Source organism: Podarcis vaucheri (assembly GCF_965113315.1).
Source record: "Podarcis vaucheri genome assembly, chromosome: 13".
NCBI lineage: Eukaryota > Metazoa > Chordata > Lepidosauria > Squamata > Lacertidae > Podarcis > Podarcis vaucheri.
In genome coordinates this window covers 2,193,993-2,216,297 of record NC_138751.1, presented here as the reverse complement: position 1 = coordinate 2,216,297, position 22,305 = coordinate 2,193,993, and the positions used below count along the sequence as shown (strand labels likewise).

General features: G+C 55.9%; 1 protein-coding gene across 1 annotated transcript; it reads right to left on the bottom strand.

Moving 5' to 3' along the window:
- Positions 1–251: 251 nt before the first annotated feature.
- Positions 252–22,098, bottom strand: TSC22D4 (TSC22 domain family member 4). The gene is made up of 6 exons (XM_082197782.1): positions 20,700–22,098; positions 19,423–19,586; positions 9,906–9,957; positions 4,283–7,997; positions 1,599–1,709; positions 252–516 (listed from the first exon to the last, which is right to left on the bottom strand). Exons 1-4 carry the CDS (start codon positions 21,468–21,470, stop codon positions 7,794–7,796), a joined length of 1,191 nt encoding a protein of 396 aa, XP_082053908.1. The 5' UTR covers positions 21,471–22,098; the 3' UTR covers positions 252–516; positions 1,599–1,709; positions 4,283–7,793.
- Positions 22,099–22,305: the final 207 nt, after the last annotated feature.

Genomic DNA, 22,305 nt, shown 5'->3' with positions numbered 1-22,305 from the left:
TATGTTTTTATATGTGCTGTAAGCCGCCCAGAGTGGCTGGGGAAACCCAGGCTGATGAGCAGGGTATAAAGAATAACCTTATTAATATTATTAACTATTAATTATTAAATCCACAGAGCTCGGGCAGCTGTCCGTCAAGGATTCTCCAACTGCGATTCCTGCGTTTGCCGCAGGGGGCTGGACTAGATGTCCCTTGGGGGTCCCTTCCAACGCTACAGCCCTACGAAGTAATAAGAAACGCAACAGCAGAGGCAACGCAAGAGGGAAGCCGTTTTTCTCCGCTTCCCGTTTATTCCCCGGCTGCACAACCAGAAGAGAGACCCTCCTCGCCCCACGTGGCAACAGTGCTTCTGCTCTGGTCTAGCGCTCCGACGCTCTCCGTTTGGGGCTGCGCTGTTTCCGCCTGTCCTGCACGACCTCCCACAGCCGGTGCCGGATAACTTGGAGGATGCTGGAGACCTCGCGCAGCAGGGACTCATCCAGCCGGGCGTCTCGGTCCGCGGCGGCTTCTGCACCCTGCGGGGGGAAAGGGGGCCATTGTGGCTGAGTGGGCATGCAGAAGGCCCCCGGTCCATTCCCCAGCAGCACCTCCAGGCAGGGCTGCAAAAGACTCCCTTTCTGAAACCCTGGAGAGCCGCTGCTGCCAGTCAGTGTGGGCACCACCAAGCTGGATGGACCAATGGGTTTGATTGGGAAAGGCCTGCAGCTCGACGAGAGATCTGGGTTCAATCCCCAGCAGCACCTCCAGGCAGGGCTGCAAAAGACTCCCTTTCTGAAACCCTGGAGAGCCGCTGCTGCCAGTCAGTGCGGGCACCACCAAGCTGGATGGACCAATGGGTTTGATTGGGAAAGGCCTGCAGCTCGACGAGAGACCTGGGTTCAATCCCCAGCAGCACCTCCAGACAGGGCTGCAAAAGACTCCCTTTCTGAAACCCTGGAGAGACCCTGCTGCCAGTCAGTGTGGGCACTACCGAGTTGGATGGACCAATGGGTCTGATTGGGAAAGGTCTGCAACTCGACGAGAGGGCACCTGCTTGGTGTGGACCTGGGTTCAATCCCCAGCAGTGTCGCTAGGTAAGGCTGGGAAAGGCACTCAGGCCTTAAACCCTGGCGTGCCAAGCTGCCAGCCAGTGTGGGCAATACCAGTATGGACCAAGAAGGCAGCTCTGTTCCCAGGTTTATCCCTAGAGAAGCGCAAGGGCTCAGCCTTGGAACACAAGAAATGGGTCATAAAGGGGACGGTACCTTTGACATGGGATGCGGGTGGCGCTGTGGGTTAAACCACAGAGCCTAGGACTTGCCAATCAAAAGGTTGGCAGTTCGAATCCCGGCGACAGGGTGAGCTCCCGTTGCTCGGTCCCTGCCCCTGTCAACCTAGCAGTTCGAAAGCACACCAGTGCAAGTAGATAAATAGGTACCACTCCGGTGGGAAGGTAAATGGCGTTTCCGTGCGCTGCTCTGGTTCGCCAGAAGCGGCTTAGTCCTGCTGGCCACATGACCCGGAAACTGGACGCCAGCTCCCTCGGCCAGTAAAGCGAGATGAGCGCTGCAACCCCAGAGTTGGCCACGACTGGACCTAATGGTCAGGGTCCCTTTACCTTTTCCTTTGACACGCCTCTGAAGAAGTGCGGGAGGCTTCCATCTTTCAACCACCAAGGCAGAAATCGAGCCAGGGAATAGAACCTGTTTTTCAGGGCAGCAGCCCAGTCCTGGAACATGCAAGATTAAAAAAGGGATTTTTGTTTTTCCCCTGAGCATAGGCACAGTGCCTTGTATGCCCCTGAGCAGCCCTAGACAGACCTCACAGCAGGGAAAGGATTTCCGGGGTGGGGGTCGGGGCAACCTCCAGGGAAGAACATCTCCTTAGAATTGCAGAACTTGAAGGGTTATTTGAGTCCACCTTCCGCAATGCAGAAATCACAGCTAGTCAGTGGCACAGCAGTTGCACCCCCTGATTGCGCAAATTTCCCCTCACTCTCCCAGTAAACAGGTGATTCGCTCTCCCTTCCTGTCTTCCGCCTTACTAGAAGTCCCGGAACATCCTGAAGGCAGAGAGGAGGGCGTGAGCCGATTTGGGGGGAAGCACCTTTCACCCTCCCTGATCCCAACTGAATGAAGGAATAGATAAGAATAATCTTCCTTAATAACATGAAAAGAGCCCAACGGATCAAGCAATAGTAGCTGTTGTGGCTAATAGCTCTCTCCTCCTTCTATAATTTGTGCAGACCTCTTTTAAAGGCATCCAAATTGCTGGCCATTATTGTCCCCCTGCGGGAGTGAGTTCCACACTTCAACTCTGTGTTTTGTGAAGACAGATTTTCTTTCTGCAGTGGATCTGCAGCGTTCAGCTCCATGGGATGGCCACGAGTTCTGGTGTTAGGAGAGAAGGAGAAAGACTTTTCTCTGTCTGTTTCCTCCACAGGTGGTTAAAACTTGGTTCCGGCACAGCCTGCGAGGGCACGGAGTAGACATTTAGAACAAAAACAAGGGAGATATATCATTCGCCCTGCCTCTGAGTCTAGCCACACACAAAATTGGCAGGCAGACGGCTGAAAGGCAAAACAAAAAGATAAGTACTTCCCCAGACAACGTGCAATTATTCCTGGGGATTCATGGCCACCAGACGCTGCGATGGTCAGTAGCATAAATAGTTTTCTGAGCAGAGCTAAACAAACACATGGCGGGCCGCTGAGCCTTCCCGTGGAGAGCCAGCGCTGCTGCAACTTCCCTTTCGGAGATAAGCGAAGGCATGTCTCAACAAGAACAGGAAATCGAGATTGCCGCCATGTTGGCTGATAAAAGAGGTGTGGACCAGGAATGAAATCGTGGGGTCACAGGCGGAGAGCTCAGCATAGGTGTCGTCAACCTGGTGTGCGGCAGCCGTGGAAAAGGCAAATTCCATGCCAGGGATGGTGAGGGAAGAAACCGAAAACAAAACTGCCGATTTCATAACGCCGTTATACAAGCCTATGATGTGACCGCTTGTGGAATACTCGGTAGCGTTCTGGTTGCCTCACCTCAAAAAGGATGCTGTCGAGTTGGAAAAGGGTTCAGAAAAGGGCAACCAAAATGATCGAGGGGATGAAGCGACTCGCTTGGAGGGAAAGTTACAGTGTTTGGGGCTTTTCAGTTTAGAGAAAAGGAGAGTAAAGCGGGGAAATGGGTAGAGGCGGAGAAAGAAGAAGAAGAAGAGGAGTTTGGATTTGATATCCCGCCTTTCACTCCCCTTCAGGAGTCTCAAAGCAGCTAGCAATCTCCTTTCCCTTCCTCCCCCACAACAAACACTCTGTGAGGTGAGTGGGGCTGAGAGACTTCAGAGAAGTGTGACGCCCAAGGTCACCCAGCAGCTGCATGTGGAGGAGCAGGGAATCGAACCCGGTTCACCAGATTACAAGTCCGCTGCTCTTAACCACTACACCACACTGGAAAGAAGATAGGGAAAAGTTTTTTCTCTCATAAATCAGGAACATGTGGACGTCCAATGAAGCTGAGCATTGGAAGCAGTGTTAGTAATTCAGATGTACAAGCTAGGGACCAGATGGCACCTTGAATCTAGGTTACGGTCACCACAAAGGAATGTCTGTTCACCAGGGGGTTGGACTAGATGACCCTCGGGTCCCTTCCAGCGCTAAATTTCTACGATTCTATGATCTCAGCTGCATTGCTTGACTGTAGCTCGCTCTTACAACAATTCACTTGTTCCAGGATGCAAGAGGGAGAAGCACACACAATGGAAATGGGAATGCTATTAACTATGGACTAAGGCAGAGGCTTTTAAACTGTGGTCACCATCCTGGTGCCCAGAAATCTCCACGTAGACGCAACTGGACTCACACCAAGTAGCAAAATGCATCTGGTGCCTGAGGAATTTCAGAAACTTGATTGGGAGATTCAGGGCAGGTAGAAAGTCCTTCACGCAGCACAGGCTTAAACTGTGGAACTCGTTCCCACTTGGATGGCTTTAAAAGCAGATTAGAGGAATTCCTGGAGGAGGAGGAGGAGGAGGAGACTATGAACGGCTCCTAGCCACAGTGGCTCGGCTCGGCCTCCACGGTTGGAGGCAGCAATGGTTCTGAATGGGCTACTGGACTGATCCATCAGCCAGACTTTTACAGAACCTCCAGGTCCCAAGGTAGTCTATCTCAATTCCTAGATTCTTAGGGGCATTTGGCCACTGCGAGACCAAGGTGCTGGATTAGATGCCTGATCCAGCAAGGCTTGCCATCACAAAGAGGTGCTTTGCTTGAGCCGGCAGGCGGCCCTTACGCCCTCCCAGACTCACCCTTTGCCCTTTGAAGAGGAAGACATAAATTAGGGCGAGAGCGCCTGAGAGGACCAGCAGCAGCGGCAAGGTGCAGTCATGGCTGGCTAGCCAGCCCCCACCAATCCCGAGGGAGCAGGCTTCCTCCTGCGGTTCACCCTGATCCGGGCCCAGCTCGCTGACCCTCTGCCTCCTCGAGTGGGCAGGGGTCGCCAAGATCCAGGCTAGGGAGAACAAGGAGGAACGCCACAGCCCCATGATTCTTCTAGGGATATTTGCGGCAAATAGCCGGTTGCTAGGGAACAGTTTCCAGGGAGACCGTCGTTTGAAGCTTCCGTGGACCAGTATGGGACAAAGTCAAGGGACCAAATCTGGAACTGGGGTGGTGTTAGGCTGAATACTTCTGCTTGAATCTGTTGTCCGGCACCAGGATGACCGGCCACCTGGCTGAGCTTTTCTGGGGAGATACTAGCCCAATGGTATTTCCTATGGATTTAGGTTTCTGACTTGATGGTGGGCATCGTTCCCCTACCTTTGCCTTCCTGAACAGCATACGACTTGGCTCACTCACTTGAAACACCTGGAGCTACGTTGCTCTACCAATGCTTTGTTGTTGTTGTTTAGTCGTTGAGTCGTGTCCGCCTCTTCGTGACCCCCTGGACCAGAGCACGCCAGGCCCTCCCGTCTTCCACTGCCTCCCGCAGTTTGGTCAAACTCATTCTGGTAGCTTCGAGAACACTGTCCCACCATCTCGTCCTCTGTCGTCCCCTTCTCCTTGTGCCCTCCATCTTTCCCAACATCAGGGTCTTTTCCAGGGAGTCTTCTCTTCTCCTGAGGTGGCCAAAGTCTTGGAGCCTCAGCTTCAGGATCTGTCCTTCCAGTGAGCACTCAGGGCTGATTTCCTTCAGAATGGAGAGGTTTGATCTTCTTGCAGTCCATGGGACTCTCAAGAGTCTCCTCCAGCACCAGAATTCAAAAGCATCAACCAGTGCTTTAATATTTTTTATTGGGGGGGGGGGAGACAGGACTTATTTATTTACTAGGTTTTATAGAGCGCTTGATTGTAAAAAAAAAAGAGCAAACAAACCTCAATGCGGTTTACGAAAAGATAGAACAAGAAAAATCTACGTTACTTTAAAGTAACGCATACGAAAATTAAAATATTAAAAGTTTTCTCTCTGTGCCTGACCTTCCTCACAGGGCTGTTGTAAATGAGGAAGGAGGAGAGCCATGTACAATGCCATAAGTAGTTTTGACTTCCTATGATGTGCAGACTATGATGTTCTCACTCAGGAGGGCTGGTGGTGGTGGTGTACAGTGGTTAAAGAGTGTCAAACTAACACCTGACTCAGCTGTGAAACTCACTGGGTGTGCGCCCCCCCCCCCGACAGCTAGTCTGTATCACTCTCGGCCGAACCTTATCATGCAGAGTTGTGAGCGGAGTGGAGAAAAGGTTGGCTAACAACCTATTGAATAAATAAGATTTAGCACATGAGGAGAGCCTTGTTCCGGATCAGGCCAGTGGACCATCTGTGGCTGTGGGAAAACAGCAAGCAGGATTAGCGCACAGGAGCAATACTCTTTCCTCCTGCTGGAAAATTACCCCAAGGAGGTGGTGCTGGGGGGAGGTTGGTGCCAGATCACAACTCTGCTCAGCTTCCAGGGCTGCCTCTTGCAAGAAGTGTGAGGCGGGTGCTTTTATTGCAGCAGTGCGTGTGTGTGGAGGGGGGGGTGTTGCCTAATGCTTCCAGACTGGGCTGGCCCACGACACAACAAACAAGGTGCTTTTCATCCCAGCAACTGTGCGTCGCTCAGTGCTGCTGTTTGTCCCATGCCCTGTGGGAACACGATGATCCTGCGCAGGAAGGGGGAGAGGGGCCGGGGAAGAACAATAGCCCTTGTCACCCCGCCTGCGTGGCACGTGCCCCTCTACTGCTGCCGCTGCTCACGCCAGGCTCCCTCCCGCATCCAGCGTTTCCCTGGGTGCGACTGGAGCCGCTGGTTAAGGGCGGGGGGGCTAAGACCTGGGAGAGACCAGGGTTGGGGGGGGGAACCCATTTGGTGGCCGTGAAACTCACTGGGTGACCCTGGGCCAGTCCTTGACTCCTCTCAGCCTAAGCTACCTCCCAGGGCTGTTGTGGGGATTAAGTGAGGAAGGGGGAGAACTATGTACGCCACCTTGAGCTCCTTGCAGGGAAATGGTGGGATACAATCGCAGTAAAATAAATAATAGAAACAGCTGCAGATTTTGGGAAGCTCACGGCCAGTTCCACCTGCTTCCTTCAAAGGGGAAGGGGGACACTTGGTGCCTAGAGGGCAAGTAAGGTTCCTTATGCTCAGGGGACAGTTTGTGCTTGCGTGTGGGTTTCTTGGGTGTAGGAGGAAATTCCTTTGAGTTAGAGGTGGGGGCAGGAAGGGGATTCCTCCCTGGATTTTATGTACAGCTTGACTCGCTTACCAGAGCCACTCGGAGGCTGCCAAGGTCAGCAAGCTTCTTTACCTCATGGTGCAATCTTGGGGATGTGGGTTACTGTGGGATGGACTGCAGAGGCCTGGTGGGCCTGGCAGGGGATGTGGCCTCTGTGTGTGTGTGTGTGTTTGCCAGGTGGTGGGAGGAGTGCACTGGCGGTTTCTAAGCAGAGGTCGGACGGCCATCTGCCAGGGCTTCTTTAGCCACGCTTCCTACATTGCAGGGGGCTGGACTAATGACCCTTGGGAGGGGGGGTCCCTTTTCCAATTTCACTGTGATTCTGTAAATGTCCTGTGATGCCTCTGCCGCCCTTCTTGCAGCTGCTTTCGACATTTGCATCATACACCGACAAAGCATTTCCCCTCTGAACTGAACCCCCAGCCCATGCCCCCTTGAGCCCAGAGATCCACACGCCACACAGAGTGACATTAGCAGTCTTGTACTTTAATAACCTGAAATACTGCAAAAGTGTCCTTAATAGAAAATTTATTGCCAGCTCCACCCGCCCCCAACCCAACCTGGCCTGCACCCCTCGCCCCCAATCGTGTCTCCGGCCCCACACCCCATCCCGTTCCCCATTTCAATGGGGCAACTGCAGAGCTGTCCCAATGAGATTTGGCCAAGGGGCGTTAAGTCAGGCCCATAAGGGGCAGGCGGGAATCACTCCCAAGTCTGTGAGCGGCTTCCCTCCCCAAAAGCCCCCGCCCCAGCCCACCAACCTGGCAGTCCCCCTCCGCAGCCGGTAAATCGTGTCTTTGCGCAAAAAAAAGGTCCCCCCACTCCCAGAGCTGGGGGGGTAAAACCAAGTCCTGATTCCACCCCCGAAAAGGCACATGCTGTGTTAGTAGGCCCCCTTTCTCCCCCCCCCCAACCCTGCACCCCAAAAGGCTGGCTCCACACACACACACGCACACACACACACCCCTTCCAGCAATGCTAGTGCCCCCCCACCCACGTTTCACATCTGCGGGAAATCCATTAGTGAGTGCCCCCTCCCCAAAACACGCAAACACACACACACCCCTCAGTGTCCAAGTCCAGCCCCCTCCTGCCGGCCCAGGGTCACGCGGCACCGCCGGAAGGAGGCTTGGCGTTGGCGTGGAGCTGGGCCTGGAAGCGGCTGAGCTGCTCTGCGCTGGCCAGGGAGCGCAGGAGGGCGTTCTCCTGCTCCAGCATGGCGTTGCGGTCCGACAGCTCCTTGATCTGCTCCCGCAGGACCTCCACCTCCTCCCGCACGGCAAACATCAGGTGGCTTTTCACCAGGTCCTAGAGAGGAGTGGGGCACACACAGAGAGAGAGAGAGGCCAGGGACACCGTCAGGCATGTGGGAAGCCTCCACGCACAGGATCGTAGCATTTGTAAAGTAGTTCATGCAGCACATCAACTGTGGAACTCCCTCCCGCAGGCTCCGAAAGAGGCCGTTTATCTCCCCAGCGTCTTTTCTAAAATCCTCCCCAGCTTCGGTAACCAACAGTTCCGCAGTATTGCAGCCTATTAATCCCTGAAAGGGGACGTGGGTGGCGCTGTGGGTTAAACCACAGAGCCTAGGACTTGCCAATCAGAAGGTCGGCGATTTGAATCCCTGCGACGGGGTGAGCTCCCGTTGATTGGTCCCTGCTCCTGCCAACCTAGCAGCTCAAAAGCACACCAGTGCAAGTAGATAAATAGGTACCGCTCCGGCGGGAAGGTAAACAGCGTTTCCATGCACTGCTCTCGTTCGCCAGAAACGGCTTTGTCATGCTGGCCACATGACCCGGAAGCTGCACGCCGGCTCCCTCGGCCAGTAAAGCGAGATGAGCGCCACAACCCCAGAGTTGGTCATGACTGGACCTAATGGTCAGGGGTCCCTTTACCTTTAATCCCTGAAAGATGCCCCCTGCCCACCTCTGCTTTTAAACCTCCAATGGAAGAGAGTCCACTGCCTTCTGAGGTCATAGAATTGTAGAGTTGGAAGGGGCCCCCTAAAGATCATATAGGCCAGGCACGTCCAACTCCCGAGAGCCTCCGATTTTTGAGTTCGTTTTTCAATTCAACCAAAGATCGACCTGGAAGGCACCCGCGACTGACCAGCAGATTGCGATCGACATGCCTGCTACAGGCCAAAACTCCTGCAACAAAGGAGTCGCAGCCGAAGAGTTGCTGCCTCCACACACACACAACCGCAGAAACCCTGTGCCTACAACTGATTCTCAATTCTGATTTGGCAGCCTCCTCCTCCCAGACCAGACTGTCTGGTCCAGCTAGCTCATCAACACTTGCCGTTCAGGATTTCAGCCCTTCTTGGAGCTGCTGAGGATTGAAGCAGGGACCCTCCAGCATGTAAAGACCCATGGATTGCCCTCACGACTAGCCCTCCCCTTGCAGAGGAGTATTCAGAGGCTGTTAAGAACGTAAGAGGCGCCTGCTGCATCACACCAATGGCCCGCCTAGTCCGGGATCCTCTTCTCAGTGGCCTGCCAGGTGTCCAAATGGGGAGCCCCAAAACAGGATTCAAGCAAACCTCCTGTGGCTTCCAGCCATTGGTATTCAGCCTCCAGCTGAAGAAGCAGGGCGAAGCCATCCTGGCTCATAGCCATCAATAGCCCTCTCCTCCCCCATGGATTTATCCCATCCTCTTTATAGCCATCCAGATTGGAGCCGGTAACTGCGTCCTGTGGCAGGGAGTTCCATAGCTTAACTATACGCTTTAATTCCCACCTTATCGATGCAGCTGCTGTCCCAAACAGCCCCCTGCTAAACCTGGAGTTTTCCTGCCCTCAGAAAATCCGAAGGTGACGCCTGCTCCGCTTTAAAAGCACTCCCGCCAGTTTTCCGTGGGTACCATTGTCCGTTATTTTATTTTTTTACATGGGCGACTTGGATGAGGAGCAGCTTCTACGGAAGCGGCAGATAGCAAAAAACGGGGAGAAGGGATGGGGGAACCCAGGGTTAAAGTCACATCTGAACGTAAGCCGCTCAGGTATGAACAAATAGATTGCCTAAAATGCGTATTTTGTGGGCCAGTCTGGCTGGACCCTTGCTTTTTTCTTTTTCGAGAGGGATGCTCATCTGTTCACCCACTATGACCCTTTCCTGCCCATGTGTAGAGGGCTTCAGAGTCTGGACAGAGCTCAGCAGGGCCACAGTCCCAGCCGGGAGGGGGCCTGCCACCTTTCCCCCACCCCTTTGACTCACCATGGCTTGTTCAATCTTGTTGTCTATGGCGATCATGCTGCTGTTGGTTCCGCTGTGAGGAAGAGACGGACAGGTGGATCAGGAGGCAAGACACACACACACACACACACACACACCACTCTTTAGCCAACCTCCACCACTTCTGTTCTCCCAAGGCTTTCCTACTCGTAGAATTGTACAGCTGGAAGATACGGTGCTAGGGTCATCTAGTTCAACCCCCTGCAAGGCACGAACTACAGTGGTACCTCGGATTACATATGCGTCAGGTTACATACGCTTCAGGTTACACACTGCACTAAGCCAGAAATAGTGCTTCAGGATAAGAACAGAAATCAGGCTTCGGCGGTGTGGCAGCAGCAGGAGGCCCCATTAGCTAAAGTGGTGCTTCAGGTTAAGAACAGTTTCAGGTTAAGCACGGACCTCCGGAACGAATTAAGTTCTTAACCCGAGGTACCGCTGTACAGCTGAAGACCACACTAGAAAATTCTTCCTAATGTTTCTTGGGAATCCCCTTTCTTGCAGCTTCAATCAATTGGTTCGGGTCTTTCCCTCTGGGGCAGCAGAAAGCAAGCTTGCCCCCTCTTCCGTGTGGGAGCCCTTTAAATATTTGGTCCTCACATTCCCTCTCAGTCTCTTCTTCCCCAGGTTAAACATACCCAACTCCCTCAACCGTTCCTCGCAAGGGTTGGTTTCCAGACGCTTGGTCATCTTGGTCTTTATCCTCTGCACACCTTCCAGCTTGTCAATATCCCTCTTAAATTGTGGTGTCCAGAACTGGACACAGGACTCTGACCCCTCAATCTGGACACCAGACTCCGGTGGGATTGTGTTAGCTATTTTTGCTGCTGCATCACACGCTCAGCTCCCTTTGAGTTCGCCTCCCTCCTTTGCAACACAGGGACGGCATACATACTATACTTCTAAAACACTTTCCCCCCTCAAAGTATTCTGGGCACTAGAATCGTGGAGTCGTAGAACTACAGAATTGGAAGGTGCCAAAAGCGTTGTCTAGTCCAACCCCCACAATGCAGCGATCGCAACTGGGGGGGATAACCTTACAGTGTCCAAAATTCTTGCTGGGTGGGGGATTGCACTTCCAATGAGCTTGAATGGTATCGTCACACAGCCACAAATATCTCTTAAACAAGACCTTGCTAGGCGCCATCCCCAGACAACACCACCTAATTCTTTACCCCCAAATGCATGCCTTGTAATGCTTGTAAGAATTAAGTGGTAACGAGAAGAAGACTTGAAGCGAGACCAGCGCACCTTTCACCGGCCAGTGAGGACAACTGCACCTGGGAGGGGGGGCAGGTGGAGGAGGGTTAGCAGGGAAAGGCTTCTGTCTTGGGAGGCTGTGTGTCTCCAGACCCACCAGTTTAGTCGTGACACGCTGCAAAATAAGCACCCTAATTCTGGGCACACCCCAGTGGGTTTGGGGGTTGTTTTTCTGATTGAGGGATTGCCCATCTTCCCCAAGGAGCCCAGGGCAGCAAAACAGATGCACCTTTCCTTAATAATAAAAAAGCAAAAACAGATTTAAACTTTCCCAAGAAACTAATACAATTAAAGATATTTAAAAGCAGTTGCTTTTCTCTGCAGAGAAACCCTTGCCTTGATGCTTCCAGCTTGGACCGCTTGGATCTCCTGAAACGTCAGCCCAGGGTTTCCTGGCAGGAGTAGACCAAGCTCCCAATCAACACAGGGCTCCATTTGCACCCGTGGCCAGTCAAGGGCTCCAGGGAGCTCCCTTGCCTTTCCCCTACTCCAGAGGTGACTAACATGGAGCTCTACCACCAGGATCCCTGGCTATCGGGCAGCTGGGAACTGGCAGTCCAACAATGGCGGGAGATTCCCAGGTTCCCCATACCTGTTGCTAATCGAACACTCGGCCTCCTCCTGGCACACACAACAAGCTCGTCTGCATTTTTCACTCAGGCCCTTCCTCCTGAGAGCTCCCCCATCCCTCCTCTATCCTCCCAGGAACCCTGCAAGGTAAGCCAGGGAGAGAGATTACTCCAAGGCTATACAGGAAACAGGTTTGTGGCGGAACAGGGTTTTGAGGTTCTCCCTGGCCCACCCACAGTTGTCCTCTGATGCCCTTGACCCCACACTCCCTCCTTAGCCTCAATACCCCTGCCCAACTATCAACGCCCCCCCAAACACCCCCCATGCTTGCCTCAAACTCCCACCCCCGAAATCTGCCCCCTCTACTACCTGTGCAGGACAAGCAGGAGGGAGACGAGGGTCTTGTCCACCTCTTTCTTCCGTCCATTCAGCTTCCTGCGTCCCTTGGGGGTCTCTCTCGGCTTCGCAGGGGACAAGTCCCTGGAGTGGGCCGGGGAGGTGCAGCCCCGCTGCCGGGGGCGCCGAGGGTCCCTCGAATCGGGGAGCATGCAGCAGCCGCAGCCCTGGGGCTCCTGCTGCACCTCGAAGGCGCTCACCCTGGACTTGACAGACACCCCCAGGGAGTCCAGCACCATAACGGCTCCCTCCTCAGGTCTTCCGGGGGCTGGCGGTCGAGGAAGGTCCTGCGCTTCTGGGCCGCCAGAGTCCTCAGGCGCCCTTTGACCCCTAGCCCAGATCCCTCCTCGCTAAGGTCCTCTTCCGCTCCCAGATCCTGCACGAGCTGGCGGTGGTCTTCTGTCTAGAAGCGCTGCGGCAGGAACCCAGGAGTCCTGGGTGGAGTGAGGGGGCCGGGTGGCAGCGGCAGCAGGAGGCGCTGAACCGCTGGGATGGGCTCCCTGGGCAGCGATGCCCAGCGGTGCTCCCTGGCCGGGCATAAATAGCCATCTCTGTGCCTGGCGCTCGGGCCCCCTCTCATTCACTCCCATTGGCCAAGGCCATGTGGCTGTGTGTGTGTGTTTTTTTATTCCTTTCTTTCTCCTCCCCACACCCCACGCCCCATCAATGACAGCCAGGGACATCAGCTGCACCATTCCCCACTCTCCCCGCTTTCCGCAAACACACACACACAGAGGACTTGTGCCTTGAGGAGCACCCTCAAATCAGATGGCCCCCCACCCACCCTGGAAAGGGAACAGCAAAATCAATGCTGTTTGCTTTGCCCACCCACCCCCACCAAAAAAAGTCCACCTTCCCTTCACCCTTGCCTTGTTCTTGGCTGTGATGCAGCAGGGAGGGCGGAATCACAAAGGGGCCTTTATAAACCTGCCACCCTCTGTTTATGCCAATCCGGTCCGGGGGGGGGGGGAATGCCAGGGGGTGTGGGGACGTCGCCATGGAAACTGGGACCAGAGCCCAAAGGCATTACATAACACAGCACCAGGCGCTCCTCAGCGGGGGGGGGGTCGGCGGGGGGAGCTCCGGAGTCCAGCCCAGCCTTGGCGGGGGGGGGGGGGAGGAAAGAAGGAAGGGGTGGGTGTGTGGGTGTGGGTATGTGCAGACACACACATACATGTGTGCATAGGGACTTCGGGGCTCCTTGCGGTGAAGGGGAGAGAAAAAATGGGACCCAGGATTGTCCGTAGGGCACTTGCGGCGGTGGCTTTGTGCTGGGAAATCCTGCGTTGCAGAGAGGTTGGACTAGATTGCAGTGGGGGGTCCCTTCTAATTCTATGACCTCAGGAGGCAATGGACTCTCCTTCATTGGAGAGGCAGCGCGGCCACCTGCCAGGGATTCTTATAATAATAATAATAAAGTTTTATTTATATTCCGCCCTCCCCAGCCGAAGCTGGGCTCAGAGCGGCTAACAACAGTAAAATGATACAACATTCTAAAATCATTTCATTACAAAATCAGTTCAAATTCTTTAGCTGTAATTCCTGCTTTTTGGTGGGGCTGGACTAGATAACCCTGCGGTGTCCCTTCCAACGCTACAGCTCTTGAATTCTGAGACCAAACGTCAGACGCAGAGACCTGGGTTCCCCTTCCCAAAGCCTGTTCGAAGAGGAACTCTACTGATTTGAGAGGCACAAATACAAGATGGGTGACACCTGCCTTGAGAGCAGTACATGTGAAAAGGATCTAGGAGTCTTGGTTGACCACAAACTTGACATGAGCCAACAGTGTGACGCGGCAGCTAAAAAAGCCAATGCAATTCTGGACTGCATTAATAGGAGTATAGCATCTAGATCAAGGGAAGTAATAGTGCCACTGTATTTTGCCCTGGTCAGACCTCACCTGGAGTACTGTGTCCAGTTCTGGGCACCACAGTTCAAGAAGGACACTGACCAACTGGAACGTGTCCAGAGGAGGGCAACCAAAATGGTCAGAGGCCTGGAAACAATGCCTTATGAGGAACGGCTAAGGGAGCTGGGCATGTTTAGCCTGGAGAAGAGGAGGTTAAGGGGTGATATGATAGCCAGGTTCAAATATATAAAAGGATGTCACATAGAGGAGGGAGAAAGGTTGTTTTCTGCTGCTCCAGAGAAGCGGACACGGAACAATAGATCCAAACTACAAGAAAGAAGATTCCACCTCAACATTAGGAAGAACTTCCTGACAGTAAGAGCTGTTTGACAGTGGAATTTGCTGCCAAGGAGTGTGGTGGAGTCTCCTACTTTGGCGGTCTTTAAGCAGAGGCTTGACAACCATATGTCAGGAGTGCTCTGATGGTGTTTCCTGCTTGGCAGGGGGTTGGACTCGATGGCCCTTGTGGTCTCTTCCAACTCTAGGATTCTATGACCCTCCCTCGTGAGGCAAGGTGCAGGGTGACCTTGGTTTCCCTCCTAACTCCTTCCCTCCCCTCCCACCGGCCGATCGTGGGAGTCCAAAGGCGGGCCTGCAGTGCTTTCCCACCCACGCCACCCTCGCTGGGGCAAGGAGGTAGCCAGCTGCAGCCCCCGGGTGTCGGTGTGGAAGTGGGGTTTGGGGTGGAGCAGGCAGAGAGGGCACTGCCTGCCCCCCAAACTCTGCCTCTCCCTTTGCTTTGGAGATTTGCCCAAATCTAATTAACACCCCCCAAAAAAAAATGTTCTAGCTCGGTTAAGCTTTAAAACAGGAATAAACATGTACAGAGTCTGAATTAAATTACAGGGGAGTGGGGAGGAAGTTGAGTGTTCCACTGTGACTGCCCCGGGTCTTGGGGATGAGGCAGACCGGAAGCTGTTAGAAAGAGCTGTCTGAGGGTCAAAGCCGAACGGACTCCCTCAGGGGGTGGCGGACGCACCTTCCTTGGAGGTTTTTAAGCAGAGGTTGGATGCTCATTTTTCAGGGCTCCTTTCACTGCGATTCCTGCATTGCCAGGGGTTGGGCTGGATGTCCCCTTAGGGTACCTTCCAACTTTGCTAGTCTGTGGTTCTGTTGCAAATGGTGCTTCTTTCCTCTGCAGGGTGGGTGCCCGCTCTTGAGCTGTGGGGTTTGCCCTCTTTTCATGGACCCTCTGGCTCAGGGGTAGGCAACCTAAGTCCCGGGGGCCGGATCTGGCCCAATCGCCTTCTAAATCCGGCCTGCGGACGGTCCGGGAATCAGCGTGTTTTTACATGAGTAGAAGGTGACCTTTTATTTAAAACGCATCTCTGGGTTATTTGTGGGTCCTGCCTGGTGTTTTTACATGAGCAGAATGTCTGCTTTTATTTAAAATGCATCTCTGGGTTATTTCTGGGGCATAGGAATTCGTTCATATATTTTTTTTTCAAAATATAGTCCGGCCCCCCACATGGTCTGAGGGACGGTGGACCAGCCCACGGCTGAAAAAGGTTGCTGAGCCCTGCTGAGTCTAACTTGAGGAAGGCCTCCTTCCCCGAAAAACCTGCCCCGCTAACCATGTTGGGATTGCAGCCCAAGATGTCTGTTGAAGTCCAAAGCTTTGGGTGGGGTTTGATTCTCCCCTAAATCACCCGGCAGCCATTGCTCTCTGCCAAAGCCTGGCGGAGGCGGCGCCTACCGGGTCTGTTGCCAACCTGCCGCCCTCCAGCGGGCTGGCGGCTGAGGAAAGTTGCAGCCCTAGATATCCTGAGGGCGTTGAGTTTGGCGAACCCCTGGCAAAAATGGAGAGAGGGGGTGCCCAGCAACCCACGGGTTAACCCCAGACCTGGGCACCGTTTGGGGTGGGGTGGGGGTCAGCGGGGCATGAACCTGTGTGAGCACAAGAACCCGTCTTGCAGGTTTCGGAAGTGACAGGGAGAAGGATCCTCCTTGGCCCAGGGGCACATTCGCGCCAGCTGGGCAGGAAGGAACAGGGGCCTGCTCTGAATTGCACCCGCTCCTTCCTGCACGCCTCACATGCGCCTCAGCCCAGGCCTCCTCCTCCTCCTCACCAGCTCCATGGACCCTCCTCCTTCTCCCAACACCTCAAAAGGATTTATTCCTTATTTCTGTCTCTTCCTCTCCTGCTGGGTTGTAGCAACTGTGCCAACTTCCCCCACATTCCGGGGCTGTCCTGCAGAGGGGGGCATCCCGCTCTGAATGCCACGCTGCCCCTAACTCCACCCTCTGGCTGCCCTCCAGCACCCCCCTCTCCACGGAGTCCTCCCGCGCCCCTCCAAGGTAGTCAGTGCATAAACAGGGCTAAGAATAGCAGAGCCAAATCCGGGGAGGAATGTGGTGGGTGCTGGCTGAAACCAGCCGCCTTCTCCTCCTCGCTGTGGCTTTGGCCCGGCCTCTCCCACCGCTGGGAGGGAGAGAAGTGCGGGCACCATCCAGGGCGATCTGCGCTTGCTTCCAGGCTCGGGTTGCAAGGTGTTAAAATGCAAACACCTCTCCCCTCCGCTGGAGATGTGGTGGTGGTGGGGAAGCCACAGGCCGTCAGTGTGAAAATAAGCATGCGCCTGTATTCAGGGTTTTGCCCGTGTGGGACCTGAACAGCCAGCCTGCTTGCAGGAGCAGGGAGGAGGCTGCAGATGGGTCTGTGTGGCTGAAAGTGGCAGGGGCCCAGATTCAAATCCCTACACAGACACAGCCTCCTGGGTCGGTCTGTCCTGTCTGTCTGGTTCATATCTTTAAAGCACCACGGTGCAGCTTTAAACAGGCAGTTCCCAGAGTTCCCTGGGAAGGGAGACTGACTTTTAAACCACCCTGGGGAAGGTCTCAGCACCCTTAACCAATCCCAGAATCCGTTTTGTGGGGAGAGGGGAAGCGGGCATCATAGCACTTTAAATGTTTGGTGCAAATGTGGCCTAACTCGCCTTGGAGGGTTACTGTGGAGATAAACAGAGGGCGGTGTGAGAAGAATCTGCCCTGGCGTCCTTTGCGGGAAAGAGGGTTTTTAAATCTATCCCCCAAAAAGTTTTTGATTAAGTTCCACTGAAATGAGGCTGCATTTCAATGTTTTAATTGTTGTATTTTAATTTTGTTTTTTTAAGCTGTATTCTAATCAATTGTTTTTATATTTGGTGTTAGCTGCCCTGAGCCCAGTCCTGGCTGGGGAGGGTGGGGTATAAATAAAAATTATTATTATTATTATTATTATTATTATTATTATTAAATGTACCTTGAAAATACACACACACACAACACACACACAGGCTAGCTAGCTAGCCAGCCAGCCAGGGTGGTTATGCTCAGCTTCCACAGTCGGGAAAAGCCATGCTTCTGAATTGGGAGCCACAAGAAGGTGGCTCTTGTTCTCAAATTCCACTTGTGGGTTTTCTTTAGGGGCATCTGGTCGGCCGCTGTGGGAACAGGACGCTGGGCGAGGTGGGCTATTGGCCTGATCCTGCTATGCTTTTCTTATGTGGGAGCTGGAGTGTGCCAGGGGACAGAGGGCTTGGGAGTCGTGCTCAGGAGGAGACTTCGGCCTGACTTGCCCACCCCCTGCTCCTGGTTGTAAGGGCTGGTTGCTTTGCTTTTGCCCCCCACCCACACGCGACAACCCTTGGCTCCCCATGTGGGATCAATGCATCAGTGCACGGCTGCTATTTCTTCCGGGCCAATGCTCTCATCCCCATTTGGAGACATCTCCTCCCTTCTGGGAGGCAGGGAGGAGGAAATGCGCAGCATTTTCTGCCCGCCCTGCCCTCCCAGGCGTGCTTCTGGTCCCTGGACTGCCTGCTGCGGCTGCAAACCCACCTGCTACATTTTTAAAAATAAATAAAAATGCCATGCATGCTTGGATGTGCGCAGAAGGAGGGACGGCCGTGGCACGTGGTTCTGGGGTGCCAGCATGAGCCAGAGAGCACGGGGCCCCCAGCCATGGCAATGAGAGGGCAGCTGGCCGAATGATGCGGTTGGGGGGCAATGAGGGCAGAGGTGGTGTTCCCCCCACCCCGGCTTGGAGAGGAGACGGCGTTTGGCAGCAGAGCGGAACTGGGCAGAGCTGGCAGAGGGTCATGGAGGGTCACACTTGAAATAGATCTGTCCGTGCCCACTGCAGGGGCTGGCAAGCTCCCAGGGCCGAGACGGAAATAGCCCAGCGGCAGGGAAGTGTGGAGAATCTCACCTGCCTGGGAGAGCAGAAGGCCTGGAACCCACCCACTAAAAGGGAAAAGTCGCAAGCTTCCCTTTTTCGTAAAACGAAGGGACCCCGGCGGTCGCCCAGACCTGCCCCATGCAATGCAGGAATCGCAGCCCAAAAATGACTGGCAGGTGGCCACCTGACCTCTGCTTAAAAACCTCAGCTTTCAAGGTTTTCCCTCCCCACGTTTCAAAGCATGCTCCTAGTCCTCAGCACCCTGGAAACACCCCTTTGAGCCGCCGCTGAATTTCCGCTGCAGGGCTCACCGCAGCTTCCCCTCCCTCCGAGACGCCTGTCCCGAAGCCACCGCGGGCGGCCTGTCGCCGGAGCAGCAAATGAATATTGCAACGACGCAACCAGATACAGATGTGGCTGCTTCGTACAAATTGTTCCGCTCTCAGCGGGAGGCTGCTGGAGGGAGGAGAGCGTGGAGTCCTAACCGCCCCCCATTTCCTTCCTCTTGCCCAAGTCTGAACACTTTCTCCCCGCCCCCCCCCCGCCTCCCGCCAAGACAGCTATGACCAAGGAACCCAGGCAAGCTTTGCCAAGGCTCAGCCTGGTCACACAGGCTGTGGTGCCTCTGAGCATGTGCGGAGTGCAGCTCCCTCCCTCCCCCACCCTGGAGGGGAAAAGGCCTTTGGCCCCTCAGTCTCTACCCTCTCGGAAATTAAGAAATTACGCCATTATCCATTGGTGGAACTACTCCTTGCTTAGCCTCCCTTTGAGTTCTTGTGGGGGGTGGGAAGGAATTACCTTTCCTATGAACCTGCCAGCACCCCCTTCACCCCCACATGTCAACACGCATCCAATAACTACTTGGGCTTTCAGAGAAAGACAAGGGCGGGTGAGAAGAGGGGCTGTTATTTGCACAATGCCCCCCAATACCTCCCAGACTGGCCATTCGGCCTTTAAAGTCGTTCCACTTTTGAAATAAAAAACCACAGTGTTCTGATGGTGTAACCCACCCTGGGACCTTAGAGTGAAGGCAATAAATTAATATTAATAATAATTTGCCTTAGATGCGTTTCCTGCATCACTTGGGGGTTGGACTAGATGACTCTAGGGCCCAACTCTGCAGTTCTGTGATTTTTAGAATTCCCCCCTCCACACACACAAACACACACACAGACAAAACCCGGGCGTCCCACCCCATGCCTCACCTGTCGTCGTCGCTGTCCTGGGCGCCCCCCATGCCAAACATGGACCGCGCCAGGCTGAAGCGGCCAGCGCCAAAGGGGTCGGAGGTCCTGCGGCAGGGGCTGGCATCTCGGAAGAGTGGGGGAGCCGGGGAGGATGGGCGCGAGCGGGACTCTCTGGGCAAGACCTGTGAGGCAGGGAGAGTGGGGAGGGAGAGAGAGAGAGAGTGTGAGCTTGACCCACAGCTGCTGCCCCCAACCCACCCCACCTCTAGCGGGCACCAGAGCTGGAAGGCCTTCCGCTGGCCTGCAGACTTGGGGAAAGCCAACCCCCCCCCCGAGCCTGGTGGTTAAGAGAGCGGTGAGAGACCCACACCCCTCCCCACGGCTGCAGAGGGTCACTGGGGGTTTATTCCAAGGAACGTCAGGGCGGATGAGGCAGAAAACAAGAGGCCCTGTGTGCCCTGGCTGGAAGGAACAGAGAGGGATTTCTAGGAAGAGAGGAAGGAGGCTGGTAGAGGGGCAGGGGGTGGAGTGAAGAGGATGGTGTGGGGAGAAGAGGCCCTCCTGCCCCTCCAAGGACCCAGGCGTCCGGCTCCTTCCTTCCTGCTCAGCCCGCAACAAAATAAATCAATGGCTCATTGTTCTGACGGGGGTGGGAAAGGTGGGACTGGCTTGCGGACCCCCAAGTTCCCGCTTGGCTGGGTAGGATCCGGCTGCCAAAGTCTGCCCACCCACACCCACCCATCGCACCCCCAGAACAGACCAATGGGGCCACCCAGGGCCCACCAAGAGATTCTCCCATCATGCACCTCGGTCACGAAAGGGCAGCAATGTCCAGAGGCTGGAGAACTAGGACAGAGAGGACCTGTGGCCGAAGCGCTGTGGGGAGGAGGTTCTACGACCTGGGATGAAATCCTTGCTGAGCCACAGAAGCGCTGTGGGGTGCCAGTCTTGCCCAGGCCCCGTTCCTCCACCCCTGATTTGTGGAACTGAAAGGTTTTGAGTGCTGCCAGCCAGGAAGGTGAAAGGAGGGCGTCTGGAGAACTGGTACGTGCAAAGTATAATTCCAAGCAGCAAGGAGTTCCGCAGGGCAAAGAAAACACACATACACACAGAGCGAGCACCCTGTAAGGTTCAGGTGAGCTTGGGGGCTTTCCCAGGCCTAAATCCATCCTCTTTAGGCTCAGCTGAAATTCACAGTGTCCCCAATTGGCCCTGGTGTATGGGCACACATAAACTCAGGAGCCTCGTCCTCCCCGCACCCGCAAAGCCCACCACAGCTGGGCAACGCCTCTCACCTTGCGCCGCTCCTCTGTCCCCCTTGGGAGGAGCTGGGCGACGCTCTTGGGCAGCAGGTGCTCCTCCACCATCAATGATGGGATGGTGCCCGCCAAGGGGCCCGGTTCGCCAGCTTCCCTGCCACCTTCGCCCGGAGCTGGCGGGCGGGTCTCCAGAGCCACCAGGGGGCTGCGGGGTGCCACGGGGCTGGGGGGAGTCCTGATGGGGCGGATGAGCACGGGCAAGCCTCCTCCCAGCGAGCGGGCCTGGTGGCCCGAGTGCCCAGGCGAGGGGAGCACCAGCTGCGACTGCAGGTAGCCCCCTCGGCGCTGGGGCTGGGGGCTGAAGGGGCTGGGGGGCCTGGCCAGGAGCCCGGCCACCTCCAGCCGGGAGTCCAAGGACTGGGGGTGCCTCCCCGACTCCGCCAGGCGCCCCGTCAGGTGGTAGTCCGCCTCCTGCTCGTAGAAGTCCCGGCAAGTCCAGCGGCCCCTCTTGTAGGGCTCTCCCGAACCTTGGTCCAGCTTCACCACCCGGAAGCGGGAGGCGGCCCCGGCCGGGCCCTGGAAGGCCGGGGCCACCCCCGGGGAGCCCAAGGCCGAGGGCCCGTTCTTGGGCACAGAGGCTCCGCCGTCGTCCTCGAGGGGGTCGGCTTCCTCGCCGCCCCGGGACACTTTGGGGCTGGAGGGGCCCTTGGCCTCCCCTCCTGGGGACGAGCCCCCCTCCTTCTGCTGCTCGTAATCCGAGGTGACGCTGGTGATCTGGAAGCCGCTCTTCTTCTTCCCGCCGCTCATGGTCCCGAGGAAAGCGGGCGCGGAGGGCAGAGGAGCAGCGCAGCCTCTCCAGCTCAAGGAGCCAGCCCTGCCGTCGGGGTCAGTACCAGCCCAGGGCCATGGCCAGGCCAGACTCACCGGCGACGCCACGGGGGTCGAGTCTCGGGGGCACCAGCAGGCAGAAGGCGCATGCCAGCATCCGGCGCGGCTGGGCGTGGGGTGGCCCGCCGGGGCCTAAGGACGAGCGCTCGCAGCCGCTGGGCGATCCTCCATGGTTGCTGGCGGGGCTCCCGGCTCCCTCCTGGGGGGCTAGGGGGCCAGGGCGCTGCTCAGGCGCGGGCGCATCCTGGCGGTCTCCAAGGGGTGCCCGCAAGGGCCCGGGGGGCGTTAGGGGCCACTTCTGCAGGAGCCTGCTGCGCGGAGGAGCAAAGTTGCCCGGCGTTTGCGCGCCCCCCCCCCCGGGCTCCTTGCTTTTTGCGGGTGGGTGGGCAGCCCGGGCAGCCCTCCCCGATCGCAGAGGCGGCGGCGGCTCCCCGTCTGCCTAGCGCTGCCCAGCCTCCCTCGCCCGCCTGCCTGCCTGCCTTCCTCTCCGCCTGTTGACAAGCCCCAGCACCAGGAAGTCCGGCCCCCTCCCAACCAGCTGACTGCCTGCACACGCCCCCCCCCCGCCCCACAATAGCTGGGGGCCGGCCAAGAGCTGCCTTAACCCCTCCGCCACCGGATCTTCCCCCCCCAACTCCTCCTTAACCTTTCGGCAGCTGGCGCCCCGCGCTGCGCTCGGATGGATGGCTGCGCAGGAGGCGGGTTCGCGGGGCGCGCTTGGCAGCTTTCGGAGGGGTCTCCCTCCTGGGCGGAC

Coding starts and splice junctions, on each gene's coding strand:
- TSC22D4 (XM_082197782.1), bottom strand. CDS start 21,470: ATGAGCGGCGGGAAGAAGAAGAGCGGCTTCCAGATCACCAGCGTCACC. Junction 19,587..20,699: donor GGACAGAGGAGCGGCGCAAG/GTGAGAGGCGTT, acceptor CCTGCCTCACAG/GTCTTGCCCAGAGAGTCCCG. Junction 9,958..19,422: donor CAGGACAGCGACGACGACAG/GTGAGGCATGGG, acceptor TCTTCCTCACAG/CGGAACCAACAGCAGCATGA.